Source organism: Artemia franciscana, chromosome 6 (genome assembly GCF_032884065.1).
Source record: "Artemia franciscana chromosome 6, ASM3288406v1, whole genome shotgun sequence".
Classification (NCBI taxonomy): Eukaryota; Metazoa; Arthropoda; class Branchiopoda; order Anostraca; family Artemiidae; genus Artemia; species Artemia franciscana.
In genome coordinates, this window is record NC_088868.1 from 15,395,654 (window position 1) to 15,416,012 (window position 20,359).

At 34.8% G+C, this 20,359-nt stretch overlaps 1 protein-coding gene across 1 annotated transcript in view; it reads left to right on the forward strand.

Moving 5' to 3' along the window:
* The first annotated feature begins 1,676 nt into the window (after positions 1–1,676).
* The window catches only part of LOC136028097 (insulin-like growth factor 2 mRNA-binding protein 3-B), a 165,892-nt gene continuing 147,209 nt past the window's right edge, over positions 1,677–20,359 (forward strand). Inside the window, exon 1 of the mRNA XM_065705721.1 lies at positions 1,677–4,047. Within this exon, the coding sequence (XP_065561793.1) occupies positions 3,870–4,047 (178 nt within the window). The 5' untranslated portion in view covers positions 1,677–3,869. The remainder of the gene's footprint in view (positions 4,048–20,359) is intronic.

Here is a 20,359-nt window from a genome sequence, read left to right on the forward strand (position 1 = left end):
CTCAAAGAGGCCACTAGAACTTTTTAATTTTATTCAAGAACGTTTTTATTAGTATTAAATATACGTAACTTAAGTAACAAACTTCTATATTCGCATATTTTTATTACGTATATGAGGGGGTTTGCCCTTTACACTATAGTTTGTATTGTGTTCCAATTCTTTAAGAATGACCCCTGAATCACGAAGTCCGTTTAATAAGAATAAACAGCTCTTTTGAAATTACTAAAAATAATTTAGCGTAAAGAGTGGGGTATTGAGGAGGGACGAACCCCCTCATACACGTACTAATTTCTGTTCGTTTTAAATTTTAATGTTGCTCCTTAATTTAAGTTAAAAAACTTGCTTTTTTATTTAATTCTCTTTATTTTCTTAACGTCGGAAAATCCAGCGTCTCCTTCATGAAAATTCTCATCCCCCATGATAAGTTCCTCCATGAAAGATCCTCTCACGTAACCCCCTCTCCCCGACCCCCCACCACCAGAAAAAATCCCCCTGAAAACGTCAGTGTACTTCCCAATAATCAATACTATATGTAAACAATGGGCTAAGTTCATAACTTGTAGCCCTTCCCTTGGGGGCTGTGGGGGATTAAGTCGTCCTCAAAGACATAGTTGTTAGATTTTCCGACTATGCTGAACAAAATGGCCATCTCAAAATTTTGATCCGGTGACTTTTGGAAGAAATGAGCGTGGGAGGGGGCCTAGTGGCCCTCCAATTTTTTGGGTAACTTCAAAAAGGCACTAGAACTTCTAATTTTCGTTAAAATGAGCCCTCTTGCGATATTCTAGGACCACTGAGTCGATACGATCACCCCTGGTAAAAAAAAACAACAGATAAACAAATAAACACGCATCCGTGATCTTTCTTCTAGCAAAAAAAAAAAGAAAAATACACAATTCTACATTTCTGCAAATAGGTACTTGAAACCTCTACAGTAGCGTTCTCTGATACGCTGAATTTGATGGTATAATTTTCATTAAGATTCTGTGACTATTAGGAGATGTTTCCCCCTTTTTTGAAAATAAGGCCAATTTCTTAGGCTTGTAACTTTTGTTGGTAAGACTAAACTTGATGAAACTTTTATATAAAAAACAGCATAAAATTCCTATTCTTTTGATGTATATATTGGTATCAAAATTCCGTTTTTTTAGTGTTTCAGTTACTATTGAGCCAGGTTGCTCCTTAATACAGTTTGTTACCACGAACTGTCTGATTGTAAAACACAAGTCGTAATTTTAAAGTGATTCCTTGAATCAGGGCAAATATAGTTTGCTTGTTTTTGTGCAGAATACGAATATTCAGCATTTTATTGGGTCGTCATTCGAAACTTTGAAGGACATCGTCGTTTACAGCTTTTTTTTCTATTGTTACGGATTTGGGCTATCTAGGTATAGAAAAGACATAGAAAAGTAGTAAAACATTCCTAGAAAAGTTGCACATATTCCTATTAAAATAAAATAGAGAAGTTGTAAATAATAGAAAAGCAAAAACTATAGAAAGGCAAAAAAAAAAAAAATAAATAGAAGGTACTTGTGCATTATCCAATACACTCTCGAGAAGTGAATTTTGGTTAATCGTAATGAATTATATCAAAATATGATGAAAATACAACAATTTAGTAAAAAAAAAAAATTATGAAAAATGCAGCAAGGAATTATGGTGATGTGGGGGGGGGGGGGGTGGCCGCACAGAATGCATTATATTAAACACCTAATATAACCTAGCCCAATCAATATACCATGTCTTTATATTAAATATTTAATAAAAATACACCTACAACGTAGATTTCACCCGAGCCTAAGTTAATTTTCTTCGGATAGTGACAGGTAAAATCCGGTTATTGTCTTATCTGTAGATCCACATTCTTGAGTTTGTACCAAATAATACACAATTACCAAATAGAATAGAAAAGAAAAGTAGTAATATATAAATAAAATAGAAAAAAAAGTAGTAAACGATACAAACGAAAAAGTTGTAATACGTAAATAAAATAAAAACATAGAAAAGTAGTATATATTCCTAATAAAATAAACAACACAAGTAGTAAATAATAGAAGAGTAAAATGTAGGAATTTGAAAAGAATGAAATAGGACGGGGAAAAAGTAGCAATAAAGAACTAAAATAGAAAAAAAAGAAAAATTGTAAATATTACTGATCAGAAAAGCGAGATATTATTTTAGTTTTATCCCGCTTGTTTTCTTTAGCTTTTTTGGTATTAACAAAAGAAAAAGAAAAAAGAAATTACTTTCTAGGAACTAGAAACAGGTAGGGCAGGCTTCTAAATTTTTGTCTACCTAGGTAAGTCTTTTTTCCCGGATGATGCAAAACTTTGGACTTTTGTCTTCTAAGAGGGAAGGTAATTACCTGGTCTTAACTCATGTGGGGATTGGGGATTAATGTCTTACACTGAAGTATAAACTGGACTCCACATCTAAGCCTAAAAAAATTACTTTTTATATAGGCTTTAATTTATAACCTGTTCATATATACTGCAATGTTTCATTTAAAAAAAGAAAGAAGAAAAGATCAGTAGTTTGCGTCTGGCTTAATATAGATTATTTTGCTGACGTGTCTGTTTTCAATGCCAAAATAATCAAAATTTGGAAGCACAAAATTAAATGTTAAATATACATTTTTCATGCTCGGAATTGGTCGTGGCCTTTAAATAGTTGCAGTGAACACTATTTTTCTTGGGTGCGCCTTTTCCGCCTGAAATAAATTGGAATCTCTCAAAAGCAGGGCTGGAATAGAAATACAGAACAAAAATATGGAGTTTGGGGAGGCTCTGAACCCAAAGCCCCATCCCATCAGACGTGCCTAGGCTTTTGGGCGATTTTTAGAGAAAAAAAAAATCCTATGCAGTGGAATGTGTACTCGCATAGGAGGTATAAGATGAGTTCCCCTAAGGCTGGGCCGAAGAACCTCTCCTTATACGCTCACAGATTCACCGAGGAAGGTTGAAAAATATGGCGTTTAACGCAATTAGGAATCCATTCCACAGGAGAGTTCCTCAGCATCCTCCCCAGTACCGTATCTAGGATTTAGGGATGGGATTACAAAAAAGTGATTATCAAGGTGCCTGTACGCAAAAAATTGTTTACGTGCTTTTTTTTAATTTTGTAAGATACGGACACATTTTTCGGGGGAGGGGGGTCTAACCGAGTAACCGCCCTGCGACATGGCCATGCCTCCTTCCATCCGACCTGTGTGTGTACAAGACAAAGAGATTGTAAACTGAAGCATTGCCAACGTTTTGAAATGAACTGTACCATTTTTCCGACTAAAATTGTGCCACAATAATTTGTACCGTCCGAACAGTATATCGAAAATTTTCTGTAATCAAAGAAAATTTTCGATGGACAAAAACTTGAACACATAGCTGAGTCAGAAATAAGCAAGTGAAACTAAATTTACCCAAATGTAGAGCATTGTACCATAGCCTCTAAATTGTACCAAATGCAACACAATTGCACCTCGTTGTCAACGCTGGGGCGCTGTCTCTTAGATACATGTAACTGTTTTCTACTCGTCATCCGGTGACATAGAGCCCATCCTTTTCTACATAATTCCTATATGCAGCAAAGAAATTATCGTAGTTAATGTTGTTTCATTTTGAATTCGGTGTCAGTACTAGTATTGGTATCAATATCAAATATCATCACGTTTTACGACCGAAATCCCCTATTCATTCCGAAAAAGAATTTGTTGTGAGCCAAATAATAGTATTAATGCTAGCAGGCCTATTTACGTCATCATCGAATTCTAACCAATAAAATGAAGCGGGCGAGGATGTTCCCCTCAATCACCTTAAAAACCTTTAGGCCTAACAGTAGTAGAATTTCTTGTTGTAGAGAATTGTGATCTTGAAATGGGTTCAAAATTGTATATGGGCAACTTGCCTACTGGAGCTGATGAAAAGGCAATACGAGATTTACTAGAGGAGAATAATTTCACATGTTCATCAGTATTGATTAAGAGAGGTGGATATGCATTTGTGGAACTTAATGATGCAAACGCAGTGAAACAAGCGGCAGACAAGCTCAATGGTACTTATCCTTGCCTATATTCCTAATTTCCTCAGGCCTTATCGTCGGCACCAAGCATAAACCGGGCAGAGCCAACCAAAGAAAACTGAGATTACTCTCCTCCCTTCCTCCTCTCCTTGAATTTAATTTTACATTTTTTTGTAAAGAATTTCATATATGCTATTTTTAAGACCATACAAGTAGGCCTAAGTTGGAGCCCGCCTAGCCTATGTTTGGCCAATGTTTACTATAGGGCAGAAATAAGTGGAAAAAAGAAAGCATAAAATTAGATTTAAATTCATAAGCCTAGTCTTTCAAAATGTAGTTGTTGTTGTCACAATTGCATCCCAACCCCTCCCCTGATTGGGCCGGATATAGACTTAGATATTTAAGTAGCCTATTATACGATGGACACTTGAGAAGTGAAGTTTGGTTAATGCTAATGAAATTTACCTAAGCAAGATAAAAATAGCCTAGGCCTATAATAGTTTAGAAACAAATTTGGACTTTATATTTGCACATTAGGGGTGGTGGTGGTGTAAAGCATAGCATATTTTAAATGCGTAACCTGAACAAACCTATTTTTACCTAGCCAAAATACCAACTAAGCATTTGATTTAAATATTGGGTAGAATTCTAGTTAATTGACTTCTTGCTATCTCGGAAAGGGTTTAGGTTAGGAAAATGAAACTTTCAGGGATGGGTCTACAGGCTAAAGTATGTCCCGGGAAGGTATTTTCAAGTACCCACCTCCACTCCTTCTCCCTGTAGAGGGCCCTGAAATTTGTCTACATGAAAGGTCAATGTTAAAATTATATACCTCTTCAAATTTTGACAAAACAGCATTTTACCTTAATTTTCAGTTACTAGTTGCTTTTTCTCTACCTTTAGTTTTGAAAATGCAATTCCTGTTATTTGAGTAGAATTTTGAGCAATTTCAATGTTTTTTTTTTCAAAATTTAGGGAAGGTATTTGCATATCTTTAAAACCTTATTAAATGGAATTGAGCAAAGTTATGAAGCTGAAAACAATTTTGTTGTACTTCAATTAAGCAGAAGATCTATTTTGCAAGGTTTCACTTTTATAACACCCATATCTTTAAAAGTAATCTAAGCCTAGAGACAATGCGAGATTATTAGAGGGGGGTTGAGGATGGGTTGATAAAACATGAAAAAAAGCGTCAAAATTAACGTGAAACTGGAAAGCTAAAAATGTCTCTCCTTTTGTTCTAGTATATCTACTTCTGGAGAGTGGCTATACCAGTTTCTGGCCTATTTTATTTTTCTGGCTCATTTAAGATGGACAGTTAGTTCATTAATGTCGAACAACGACAGAAAAAAATAACGAATGTTCTGTATAGCCTAAGCCTGTAGACCTTGGCTAACTCGTAATATTAGGGAGGGGGATGGAACGCAATTTCGACGGCAGTGATATTGGTTATTATTCATATTTTGAAAGAGGCACCAATATTCCGCAGGTAAACATGCACTAATATTCCGCGTGTGAAGAAAATGCTAGTAAATAATAAATAAAAGTAGTACCAGTGGTTTCCCAATCAATGCCTCTATTCCAAATATAATGATTGCTACCATGACAATTGTTCCCCCATCTCCCTCCCTAATGGTGCCTCAACCAGTCCCAAGCTATATGCAAATAAAATTCTTATTTTTAGGGCCAGATCGACTAGGCGCGAGGACCGATTGGAATTTTTTCTGGCAGGCCCCTCTGCATACTAAATTTTTAATCAAATTTTTAACTTTTAAATAAACACACACAAACATATATATATATGTATATATATATATATATATATATATATATATATATATATATATATATATATATATATATATATATATATATATATATATATATATATATATATATATATATATATATATATATATATATATATATATATATATATATATATATATATATATATATATATATATATATATATATATATATATATATTGCACTTTCATGTAACCTTTAGCATAGCTGTTTGTGTCTCACAATATCAAACAGTTCGCTTTTAACAAACTGTAGTAAGGAGCAACCCGGCTCAATAGTAACCGAAATTCTAAAAAAATGGAATTTTGATACAAATAGTTACATCAAAAGAATCGCATTTTAATGTTGATTTTAAATATATAAGTTTCATCAAGAATAGTCTTACCCATCAAAAGTTACGAGCCTGAGAAAATTTGCCTCATTTTAGAAAATAGGGGGAAACACACCCTAAAAGTCATATGATCTTAACGAAAATCACAACATCAGATTCAGCGTATCAGAGAACCCTACCGTAGAAGTTTCAAGTCCCTATCTACAAAAATGTGGAACTTACTATTTTTTGCCAGAAGACAAATCACGGATGTATGTTTATTTTTATTTTATTTTTTTTCAGGGGTGATCGTATCGACTCAGTGGTCCTAGAATCTCGCGAAAGGGCTCATTCTAATGGAAATTAAAAGTTCTAGTGCCCTTTTTAAGTGACCAAAAAAATTGGGGGGCACCTAGGCCCCCTCCCACGCTCATTTTTTCCCCAAAGTCACCGGATCAAAATTCTGAAATAGTTATTTTATTCACCATAGTCGAAAACCTATTAACTATGTCTTTGGGGACGACTTACTCCCCCGCAGTCCCCGTGAGAGGGGTTGTAAGTTACAAACTTTAACCTGTCAAACAGTTCGTGGTAACGAACTGTAGTAAGGATTGACCCGGCTCAATAGTAAACGAAACTCTAAAAATTAGAAATTCGATGCTAAAAGATACATCAAAAGAATCGGAATTCCATGCTGATTTTAAATATATAAGTTTCATCAAATTTAGTCTTTGTCATCAAAAGTTAAGAGCCTGAAAAAATATACCTTATTTCGGAAAATAGAGGGAAAGACCCCTAAAAGTCATATAATCTTAGTAAAAATCACACCATCATGTTCAGCGTATCAGATAACCCTATAGGAAAAATTTCAAGCTCCTATCTACAAAAATGTGGAATTTCGTATTTTTTGCCAGAAGACAGATCACGGGTGCGTGTTTATTTGTTTTTTGAAAAGTTCTAGAGCCCTTTTTAAGTGACCAAAAACATTGGAGGGCACCTAGGCCCCCTCCCACGCTCATTTTTCCCCAAAGTCAACGGATCAAAATTTTGAGATAGCCACTTTGTTCCGCATAGTCGAAAACCATAAAACTATGTCTTTGGGGATGACTTACTCCCCCACAGTCCCTGGGGGAGGGGCTGCAAGTTACAAAGTTTTACCAGTGTTTACATACAGTAATGGTTATTGGGAAGTGTACAGACGTTTTCAGGGGGATTCTTTTGGTTTGGATGTTGGGTTGAGGGGAGGGGCTATGCGGGAGGATCTTTCCTTGGAGAATATGTCATGGGGGAAGAGAAACTCAATGAAAAGGGCGCAGGATTTTCTAACGTTACTATAAAAAAAAAAACAATGAAAAAATAAACATGAAAAAGTTTTTCAATTGAAAGTAAGGAGTGGCATTAAAACTTAAGACGAACAGAGATTATTAAGCATATGAGGGGCTCTAAAAATACTTTAGCATAAAGAGCAAGGTATTTAGGAGGAGATAAGTACATCGCTCTTTATGCTAAAGTATTTTTAGTAATGTCAACTACTTATTCTACGGCCTCTCTGATTCAGGGGTCATTCTTAAAGTATTGGGACAAAACTTAAGATTTAGTATAAAGAGCGAGGTATTAACGAGGGGACAAACCCCCTCATACATTATAAAAATATAAGAATATAAAAGTTTGCTACGTAAGTTAATTCTCAAGTTACGTATATTTTTTTTTTACTAATAAAGACGTTCGTTAAAAATTAAAAGTTCTAGTTGCCTTTTTAAGTAACCGAAAAATTGGAGGGCAACTACGCCTCCTTTGTCACCCCTTATTTCTTAAAATCGTCTGATCAAAATTAAGAGAAAGCCATTTAGCCAAAAAAGAATTAGAATGCAAATTTTATTTTAATACTTTATGTGCAGAGAGCCAAAATCAAACATGCATTAATTCAAAAACGTTCAGAAATTAAATAAAAAAAAAACTAGTTTTTTTAACTGAAAGTAAGGAGCGACATTAAAACTTAAAACGAACAGAAATTACTCCGTATATGAAACGAGTTTTCCCCTTCGCAATCCCTCGTTCTTTACGCTAAAGTTTTTAATTGTTTTAAAAATAAGAATTGTGGCAAAGAGTCAAACTTTAGCGTAAAGAGCGAGGGATTGCGGAGGGAAAAACCCATTTCATATACGGAGTAATTTCTGTTCGTTTTAAGTTTTAATGTCGCTCCTTACTTTCAGTTAAAAAAACTAGTTTTTTTATTTAATTTCTTTTTAGAGATCTATTGGGTTACAACTAATCTAGTAATTTAAAAGATGTGAAAGGTGTTCTTTACCATGTCCATTAGGGTAAACATAGGTTTGGCCACTTGAATATGACTCAAAATCATCTTCAGGAGTCTGTAATGGTTGTGCCCCTAAATTGATTTTGGGATAAATTTTTCCAGCTTTTTAGAAGCTGAAAATATTTTGACTATTCGTGGTTGGATCATCCCTTACGTTGAAAGAAGCTAAAGCAAAACATGAGTTGCTGCTTCTTTTTTATTTGTGGAAATCTTTTGAGAGTAGGTTTGACTAATAACAGGCAAAACGAATTCATTATGGAAATTGTTGATGCAGGAATGCAGTTTGACTAAGCAGGCACCGACCAAACAGGCCTTATAACAGGCCAAACGAATTCATTTGGAAATCATTGATGCATTCAAAAGGGCCAAAAAACAAAATTTTCTCCGAACGGCTTGACACTGTTTTACACCCCAAAGTTCCCGGGCGAAGGGAGCTTTCATATCTGAAAAAAAAGGTTGGAGGTATGGCCCTCGCACTCTTTTCGATTGGCTTGAAACTCGTATTCTAAAGGCCTTGGGCGAAGAATGTCCACCAAATAGGGGGTACCTGTAATATCTTAGGAACAGCTTAAGATCGAATTGAAACTTTCAGGGGTGTTCGGGAGTCCGTTAAATCTCAAATTTGGTTTAGGGTAGTGGCAGAGGTAAATCATAAGAAACTATGCGTATCCAAGCTGTCAAAATAACATATCTGAAAAATTTGGGGAATCGCTTGGGAGACGTAGTTCAAATTTACAGGAAATGTGGGATGGCAAGGGGACTTCAGATTTTATGTGGGGAGGGGGGGTAAAAATGTTATATTTACGAACCACCTAAAAGTCTTTTATACTATATGTCCCAATTATAATTTGAATTTGTTCACGTCTAAGTAGCAAAGTAAAAAAAATACAATATATGCAATATTTCTCGAATGACTTGGTTGATCAAGTTAAAAATTTCAGGGAGTGTTGAGGGTAAGTTAGGGTTAAACTATGATGGAGAGAAAATAGAAATAAATCAAAAGACGCTTTGTGTGTCCAGGTTGCAAAAAAACCTTAGCTTTATGCTGAAGGGTCTTAGAGGTTCTGAGAGAACGATTGAACAAGCTAATAAAATACTTACGAAAAAGCACCAATTCACGAAATTGTTGAAGAAGGGGGAATGTATTTTTCAAAATTTATGGGGGTAACTATGTTGCTTTTTTTTGCTTCATCCAATGAAAATACTAAACAAGGTATTTCTGAATGACAATATGAAAAAGATATTTTTCAAAATCAAGGGGGAGCGCATCGAAGACCTGGTCCATCTGGTTCTCACCCTGCTCCTCTCAATTGACTCCTCTGTACTTACCACATGAACTATCATGTCAAAAATGTGCTTACCACATGAACTATCATGTCAAAAATGTACTTACCACATGAACTATCACGTCAAAAATGTACTTACCACATGAACTATCATGTCAAAAATGTATGAATGTTTTATGTTTTACATTTTTTAGAGATTTCTTGAAATATAAATTATTTGAGAGCTAGGCAAAGACAAAAATAATGAGAAATGAGTGCGCACTCATAAATAATGCGCACGGTAAAATAATGACTGTGTACGATATACTTGTCATTATTCCAAGAATCCGTGGCTTAAAGTTAACTTTATTTGGCTCCAAAGTTTAAAGACGTTAGTTAAAGACAGATACAGATGAATTTATTTCAAAGAGACTGAATCCGAACTAAAAACAGAAACTTCAAAATCCTTAATTTTATGCCTACTTTTACTGTACAGTATTAACTTTTTTTTTAAACATATAGGTAAAAGCCTAAAAGGAATGCGTTGAAATGTCCTATTTTCAGAAAATGAACTGCAACGACATTTTTGTTTCTAGCAAAAGTAACGAGCAACGTTAAAACTCAAAACCAAAAATTCTTTTTCAAAAAACGTATAGAAGAACACTGTCAACCAAAATTTTATTTTTATCGACTTTCGAAACGACACAGTTGTTTCCATGTTTTGTTACAAGTGTTGTCGCAGAGCAATGACCGTTTAGCGTCACGAGTGTCAATTTAGGGGTGACAACAACATTTTCAGGATAACTTCAGCTCTTTTCATGTCGCTCCTTAATTCAATTGAATAAATTTCTTTTTTTACTTTAAATTTATGTATAAACGAGCCCGAATTCAGAAGTGATGCTATGTGCTAGGAAACCTGCCTTTACCTGCGTGTATTTATTATCTTTTATTGAAACTAAATTAATAATGCGACTTGAAAAATCGGTTAAAGAGTTCCGATTGTTATGGACATGCTAGCTTATTTGATAAGGCATTCCAAAATTGATTGTACCCTTTAGGCTTAGGGCTACTGGTCAATGAACTCTTTAATTCACCCTAATTCCCACGGCTCAAGTAACCACAAATGTGAATTCTCACAATCCACATTTGTAAGTCAAATTTTTTTGGCACAGGTTATTCAGGTTTAAGGGAGAGTATTCTTACTTCTACTCATGAATAGCTCGATTCTTCTATTTTGCTGAGTTGCGATCGTAGATGAGCACGACCAGCGTTTGGTGTAGCCTGAGTATAGGTAGGATGGGGGATCTCAACCTTCGGGTTGGTATTTAAAGCCAAAATTTTTCAAATTGTCTAGAAACAGAGCGTAATTTGCTATAGGGCAGGGGGTGGGTGACTGCCCCTTCCAGACCCCAGTTTGTCCTCCCCCGATCCCAGTTTGCGCCTCCTCCAGCTGGAATTTAGTTTTTTTTTCAAAAATCTTTTCAAAATTAAGATAAGCCTGCATAATTCAAAAATCCAGAGAAATAGATCAGTGTTCTTTAGTATATTTTTGGCTTTATGGTACTATAGGGCTCATTTTTCACTCTATTTGGGAAAATATTATCCCCCCCCCGGATTTTGACAGAATTGCGCCAGTGTCTAGAAGAGCTCTTGTAAACCAATGTGAAGGCACATAAATTACTTTAACCTTCTTGGGGGACTCATTTACATTCCTGTATATAAGGGATAAAGAAAGTCCTCTTCCCGAGACTGGTCTGTAGGTTTCCTCCGTTTGAAAAAATTACGAAATAGCCGCATGAAACGTACTCTTTCTTATTTTACCCCCCCCCTTCAAGAAATATCCATTACCACACCCCCTGGGTTCGATTAAACTTATGGACATGTGAGACGAGAATGTTTATATTATTCTCTAGCTACACATTAATGCTCTTGTTGTTGTTTTTTTTTCTGCAGCAGTCTTCAACTGTTTGAATTTATTAATACCCGTCCCTTGGTGATGGATTATAAAGTTCCCTGAAATCAATTTGGCCATAGCTACCTAAAATATGGTGTATGATTGGTCGGTTAAAATTGAAAAAAAAATTCAACTTGTTGATTTCAAACTTTAAAATGTAAAAGTTGAAAAAGGTAAGTTTGAAGTTGAAGTTCAAGTTGAAAGAAAAAATGATCTGCCATTCAAAATCAAGTTTACATTCTTACAGATCTTAAGTAAACCAGTGTGATAGGCCTATATAGATAATAGGATATGGTTAATAGGTGCTATGTTGTATATAGGGACTCCTAGTAGCTTTATTGTCGTCGAAAATAACTCAGCGACATTGCTAATATGATCAGCCATTATTCCAACAATAAAAATGTCGTCAATGCTTCAGCCTGAATTTGATTTTAGCACTCCAGTATTAATTATTAATACGTTTAAAATTTCAAAAACTGTGCATAAAATCAACTTACACATATTCGCTTCGGCTATTGCAGCGGACTTAGTGGCTTATACTACCGTGACGGCTGATATACCCCCCCCTCATGGCTGGTAGGTCTCTGATCATTTTTAACTTGCAAAAAAGGGGACTAAGAACTCAATTTCTGATCGAATGAGCACCCTTGGAAGTTTCTTCAACCATGAGGCGGAAGTGGGGATGAGGAAGGGGCGGTTCCCCTCCTATACTGATTCTTTTCGAGTTGGGTTTAATATTACTCTTTACTTTCTTAATAACAGCATGGAACAGAAATATTCCCAGAAATCAAGAGGGATTAAGTATCAGTTTCACATTTTTGGTGATTTAAAAAAAAATTGTATCCCCCTTTAAAAAAATAACCCCCTACCCAAACAAATATCCTGGATATGGCTCTTGGGATTATGTTAAATTTCTATCTCCACCTCCCCTCGTCGCTTTCTTAGAACTAATTATGCATTTATCTGAAAGTTCAATGAGTGTTGCGATGTTTTGACATTAAAACGCACTCTTTGTTGTATCTCCCTCCCTCCCTAACTACAAAAAAGGGCAAACATTTATTTATATTTGCCAGGACTATATCCAGGACGTCTTTTTTTTTGGGGGGGGGGCACAAAAAGACTTAAAAACACATCAAAAATGTGAATTAGATATTTAATCCCCCTTGAAATCTGGGAATATTTCTGGTCCGCGCTGTTACTATGAGAGTAAAGAGTAACCTTAAGCCTAAAATGAGCTGAATGTATTCCGTATAGCAGGGGGATTGCCCCTTCCTTATCCCCACCTCGCCTCATGGTCCTAGGAACTTCGGAGAATGCTCTCTCGATCAGAAATTGAGAGTTATAGTCCTTTTTTAATAATTTGAAAGTGATTGGAGACCAACCATCGTCGGAAAAGGGTATTTTCCGGAAGGAAAACGCCTAGAATAAGATTTCTATTGCTAACCCAATATCTGGACTAGAATCTTCCACAAATTGATGTAAACAGTAACTATCTGTCTATTTCAATATTATTAGCAGGGTTGTAACGGTTAATAGGAAAGTACTATTTTCAGTTCTTAGTCATAGAGTAGAAGATGCTTTTCAGATTTTTTAATTTTTTTTTAAGTGAATTGTAGGCCCTAGAGCATTATTTTTTTTAGTCACTTTGCGTCGCTGCCTGCTATTTTGTTTTTTCGGCATATTGTATCCGCATTAGGGCCTTGTAAATTTCAGTAGAAAAAATCAAGATACATGACTGAAAAGAAACATGTATCCAATGTAACTTAACTTTTTTAATAATTAAGTCAAATATCATGTAAAATGACTTCTTATTATTGCTTAAACAACGATCAAACAGCAGTGACGATAATTGTTCGTTTAATGACGATAATTAATTTATGATAATTTAATGACGATAATTAATTATTCGTTTAGTGACGATAGTTAATCGCCACAGCAGTGACGATAATTATTCAACTTTGATCTTTCAAAGAAGATCAAAAGTTGCACTAGTTTAAGGGCTGGAGGGGTGAAAGTACCAACGAGGGAGCAAAAGCTTTGTAAGTTTTCCCCCCAACCAATGATGATCGCCGCTACAGCGGTAGCTGCAACCTTGTAAAGGACGCATTTCAGGCTAGGAGTCACAATTTAACTGACTTCACGCACAAAGAGAAAGAATTACAGAAAATGTCAACTTTGGAATAAATCTAATATAAATTATGTGGGATTAATGTGCCTGAGCTAAATCATTTTGATGTTGGTACTTTTTTCCAAAGTGGCACTTTTTGGTGATTTCAAAATGTGTTTTAAAAATATACAAGTAAAGAATGAAATCAAAAACAAAAACGAACAGAAATTATCCGAGAAAGAGAGGGTCCCCTTGACCTCCCACATTATGCATATATTGGATTTTGCTTTCTGTTGGAAGCATAGGGCAATTGAATGTACTGCATCAGGGACCATTAATTCCGAAGTTAGGTCTCTCTCGAAAAAAATATTTTCTTTATTTATAGATTAATTTTAATGAAAACTACAATTATTTAAAACTCATATGCAAGTCAATATAATTAAAATACGTTGTGTCTCTAGAATAATTCCAGGAAGCTAGACTAAGTTGTGCCATTGAAAATCATAATAATTGACTAGTATAAACATCAGTGCGTTAATCTCTAGCGGTATCGCTAATTGGCTTGAACTCGCATCCTTCTATTCCGAAACAGAGTCTTCTAACCGGTGTACTAACCAGGTAACTGCTTATATCTAATGCATTAATGGTTATATGATTACTATGGAGTCACAGGGTAATAAGACAAAAATGAAACTTGAATCACCTTTTTTTGCATATAGTTTTTGAAATTTTCTTCATTTCCGTGGGGATTATGCAAAGTTGATTTTCTAAAAATCTTTCAATTATTGGGGAATTTTTAGTAGTAAGTACCAAAGACCAACCTTCGCTTGGTGAAAAGAAAAACAGTTTTTTTTTAGCTGAATAAACTGAATACTATGTTACGTTATATAATTTTAAGGAGCAAATCTTATACGCAACGTCGGCAGAGCTAAGTGTAGGCAATAGTAATGTAGACTGAGCTTGAGCTCTCTTTTAAAATTCTAATTTATGTAAGCTCGTAATACGATAAGGAAAAATTCAAGTTATAGCAATCAAATAGAATTTCTTGTTAAGCGCTTGATAAATTTTGAAAGCAGGTTGACAAAATTTTCCTAGAAAGTCTTTCACGGTTGATCAAAGCTGATCAAAGATGATCTTGATAATGGATTTGATTTTGGACAATGATTGAAGCCGTAACTTAATATAAAACGAACTAAGGCCCATAGTAGTCTAAATTTAGACATCGGATTTTTAGAAATACTGTCTAGTAGCAAATATTTTCAATGTAAAACTAATTTAAAAATAGTAATAGTCATTGAGATTCAACTGAAAAGTAATTTTTAGCTATTGTTGGTAAGATGCAAGTAGTCAATATCTAACCCGTAAACAGTGACGTCATGCTACAGAGTAGGTAGTACCAGGTTTGCTCACAAGAGAGTATGTATTTTTCTCCATTTCCGTAGGGATTATGCATAGCTGATTTTCTAAAAATCTTTCAATTATTGGGGAATTTTTAGTAGTAAATACCAAAGACCAACCTTCGCTTGGTGAAAAGAAAAACAGTTTTTTTTAGCTGAATAAACTGAATACTATGTTACGCTATATAATTTTAAGTATTTAAGTATACATACTCAAAATATAATTTTGAGTATGTATTTTTTCGCTTAAAGGCAAGAGAATTCATCTTATTATAGAGATTCTTAATGCGTTCTTTACTTTAGTTTTTTCTGATTTTTTTTTTTTTTTGGGTATCATTGCCACCACCGTTTCTTGTCAAATCTTGATTTGACAGGGTCCTATATACATACTAAAAAATCAGTTGTAAAAAAAGAAAAGAAAATAAGTATAACGTCCTGGAATGGGATTCACCTAGCGCTTTTTTTTAAAACAATATATGTTAAGATATATGACACACAAGAATAAGCCTTCAGCCTTTTCTTAGCCGGGTATAGCAAAGAACAAGCCCAATAGAATTAGGCAGCTGAGTCACTCAAATATGACATCGTATTCAATATAACATCATCTTTTATGTGAAGACGCATTTTTTGTAAAAACTTGCATTTATTTAGACGTTATGTTTACCTAATTACAAAAGGCTTTAAACTTTGTTTGACATTTATTTACTTAATAAACAAAAATATAAACTACTGTAGATATAAATCACTACGCTAGGGAAAATTTTAAATTTTGCTAGCGCGTAGCGATTAACTACATAAATATTCCTAAAGACATCCTAAATTAAAAATAATAATAAAAAAAAAACCTACATAACTGTTTCTAGAGGAATCCTACACTAATTAAAATAATAATGAAAGGAAAAAGACAATCCCATTCTCTCAAACACTCCCAGGGTAACAGCCCTCATCCAAATACAACTCCCTCCACCCCAACCCCTTCAATCCGCTCCTCCATCCAGCCCCATAACCCACTCCGCCCCCCCCGCCCTAAATAAAAAATAAAAAAGCTAATTATCCAACAAATACTCTTTTAAACTGTTTTTTTTTGTAGATACAAACATCTAGGCACTAGATATTGTTGCGCTAGTCGTAACCATGTTAAATCTTATACTGGCAATAAATCTGCTCGATCAATTCATATTGATCGAGTATGTAATGTCAATTTTGCACCGTAATGTCAAGTAATGTCAAATTTCAGTAATGTCATTTGTAATGACATTAGTAATGTCAATCAGTAATGTCAATTTTGCACCGTGCTGTCGTTGACTTAGATTGGTGCTGTATCTCGCAGAAGAGCTGTTTGAGATCAAAAATTAAATAGTCAAATCCTATAACAAAAAACTGCGGTTTGGTTCGATCATTTCATCAACTGTGGAATATTCATTTTCTCCTCATAAAAATGTTTATTTTCTACTAGATCAAATCATCCTATAATTCGATAAGATTTTTATCTAAAATCAGCAGTTATCTTGAAAAAAAAGGGAAAAGAAATGCTCTAGTTAATAATTGGACGCGATCGTTAAAATAGTTGCAAGTCTTAATACTAAAATCCAACAAAAGAAAAAACAGCAATAAGATAAATACAGTAAGGGGCTACCCGGCTCAATAGCAACCGAAACTCTGAAAAACGGAATTTTGATACAAATCGATACAACAAAAGAATCGGATTTTTATGCCGATTTCAAATATATACCCATCAAAATTTATGAGCCTAAAAAATGCCTTACTTTTGAAAAAATGTGGGAATACCCCCTAAAAGTGATAGAATCTTAATAAAAATTACACCATCAGATTCAGCGTATCAGAAAACCTTGACGTAGAGGTTACATGCTCCTATTTGCAAAAATGGGCAATTTAGTATTGTTTGCCAGACGAAAGATCTCGGATGCGTGTTTATTTGTTGTTTTTTTTTCTTTGTTTTTCCCAAGGGTGATCTTATCGATCCAGTGGTCTTAGAATAATAATAATAATAATAATTTATTCCACAAAAAGCCCGTGGGCCATAGGAAATTTACTTAAAAAAAACAAACAACAAATTAACTAAACAACAAATTTAGCAAGAGGACTTATTCGAGCGGAAATTAAAAGTTCTGGTGCCCTTTTTAAGTGACAAAAAAATTGTGATCAAAATTTTGAGATAGCCATTTTGTTCAGAGTAATCGAAAATCTAATAGTTATTTCTTTGAGGATAACTTAATCCCCCATAGTCCCCAGGGGAAGGGCTGCAACTTATGGCCCATTGTTTATATATAGTTTTGGTTATTGGGAAGTATACAGACGTTTTCAGGAGGGATTTTTTTCCGGTGGGGGGTCAGGGGGAGCGGATTACGTGGGAGAATCTTTCCATGGAGAATGTTTTCATGGGAGAAGGGACATTTCTATGAACGGGGTGCCAGATTTCCCAGCATCATTTAAAAAACGATCAGAAATTAAATAAAAAAACAAGTCTTTTCAACTGAAAGTAAGGAGCAACATTAAAACTTAAAACGAAAAATGTTATTACGTATATGAGGGTGTTCACCCCCTAGTCAATACCTCTTTACGCAAACAGTCTTTGTGATTCAGGGGCCATTCTTAAAGAAGTGAAACAAAATTTGAACTTTTGCGTAAAGAGCGAGGTATTGACTAGGGGCTGAACCCCCTCATGTATGGAATCATTTCTGTTCGTTTTAAGTTTTAATGTCACTCTTTACTTTCGGTTGAAGAAGCTTGTTTTTTTTTGTTTTTTTTTTAACACTTACTAAAAGCTATCGAAAACAATATGTAGCAGTCAAAACACAAAAGAAATAACAAGGTAATAATGGTCAAATCCATGCAATAAGCGTGGAACAAGAAGCTAGAGGAGAATGAAAATGGCTCACAAATATAGCATGGGTTAAAAAAGAAAAATTTGCCATGCCTTTGGACTAAATAAGAATAAAAAGGGGTAAAAAGGAAAAAATTTAAATGCGGTAAGGTCGTAATACAATAAAAATTCGACTCAAACTAGAAAAAACTAAGGGAGCAAGATCAACTTTTGGAAAGTTCAGCAACATACTGTACAAAACTAATTTGATATCTTTCTGTGCGGACATGGATTGGGGACTTTGGAGGGAACTAGATTAGAATGTATGAGTTTAATGTATGAATGTGGTTTTAAGTGTTGGTATCGACTATCGAGTAATTTATTAGTATGAGGATCAGGGCTGTATCTAGGACTTTTGTTCAAAGGAGGGGGAGGTTTGCTCGGCGGTTTTTATTTTGTTCAAGGGGGGAGGTTTGTTCAGTGATTTTTATAAAAAAAAATATATATATGAAACTCAACTAAAGTTTGTTGACATGTATAGATTTTTTTTTTTGCACGAGCTGGACAAAATATAGGGGGGGGGTCTAAATGAGTACTCTTTCCCTGGATACGGCCCTGACGAGGCTTTGAGTTCAATTTACAAGGATGCTGGGAAAAATTCCTTGTGTTCTCCAATTTTCATTGCAGCCTTTGCAAAACCCAAATATAGATTGACTTTGTCTTTCTTCTAAAAATAATTAGCTCAGTCGTTTATTAAAATAAAGGATTTTGCTCTATTTTAGTTAATTTTTGGGCACTCTTTTGAATCTATTGGATTTTATCGATGTTTCCCTAAAGACGTCAAAATACCACTCAGGTCAGGCACATTCTAACTGAGGTTTAAAGTGACATGAAAGCGGAGAGGTTGAGAAAATGGATATTAAGATTTTGTAAAGAGCTTAATAAGGGGGAGGGAGGAATATAAGATATTTGTAACATGAGGATCACACATCGATATAGTAACCCATTGGAGCTTTGTATAGCACTTCTACTACTACTAATAACTCGCTGCAGCACCAAGCCACCTGAGACCAACACAGCTACGCACGCTTCTCCTCCAACCTAATCTATTCAAGGCCTCCCTCTTTACACCCTCCCGGGAAGTTCCCATTTTGGAGAGGAGCTTTGTATGCTATTTGCTTACTAGTTTGCAGTAGTATCAGGGTTTTATCCAGGATTTTCGTTGGGGGAGGGGGTCAAAAAGAAAACAAACGTATTTTGATCATGTGTTGCATGTATTTTGGCTAAAATTGTACGAGCCAGACAAGAACTTCGGGGAGAGGGATCACCCCTCCTCCTGCATGTGGCCATGTAGTATATACTGGCTGCAGTTTTACGAAGAAAGCCATACCTAGGAAAAAAATAGGTTTAAAGAAAATAGATCAAGAATAGTTATATGATACCATACTAAATGTTGAGAATCGTTAATGTTTTATGTTCAGGAGTAACTATTTTGATTTAGAGGAGGGGAATAGGAAAACTAATTTAAAATTCCTAATTTAAAAAAAATTAAAATAAAACCTAAGTAATTTGAAATGACTTTTTCAAGCAATCAATTATTTATTCTGATATACTAGTATCAGGGTTGCATCCTTGACTTTATTTTATAGTAGCCTACAATTTACTAGTATCGGGGTTGTACGTTTTGTTGGAGGGAGGGGCCGAAAAAAAACTTAATGTTGTCATGTATTACATGCATTTTTGCCGCGTCCCCCCTGTATGTGGCCATCAAGTATATACTAATCGCAGTTTTCTGAAGAAACCCGTATCCTAGAAAGAATTAAATTCGAACATATGATTTAAACTATTTCTATATTATAGCATTGAATGTAGGGAATCATTAATCTTTTATATTCAGGAATAACTATTTTGTTTTAGGGGAGAGGAAAACTAATTTAGAATTCCATAAGGACTTTTCCAAGCGATCAATTATTTATTCCGAGCGCACGCACGCTGGACTTCATATTTCGAATCTCTAAGTTTCTATTGGCTCATTGTACAGCAAATAGCAACTCAGAGATATTTACTTTTGCCAAGATGCAAATTCAATTTTTTGCAATGTAAGCGCACTTCAATTGCTTCAATCGATCTGTTTTTGTTTGTTTGTTTTTGTCTCCCAAAGGGTTTAATTGAATAAGCCATTTACCAGATGTATGTGCTCGAGCGATGTGCCTTTTTTTTTGGAAAATGCAATACTGTGCCTAATTCAAATGAGACTTGTGCCAATATTTTTTTTTATTTCTATGGGAGAAAGAAGAGGGGATTGGTGTATTAGAATTGTATTCGTCACTGTACTTTAAGGGGCTTCATTTGAAGTTTTTAC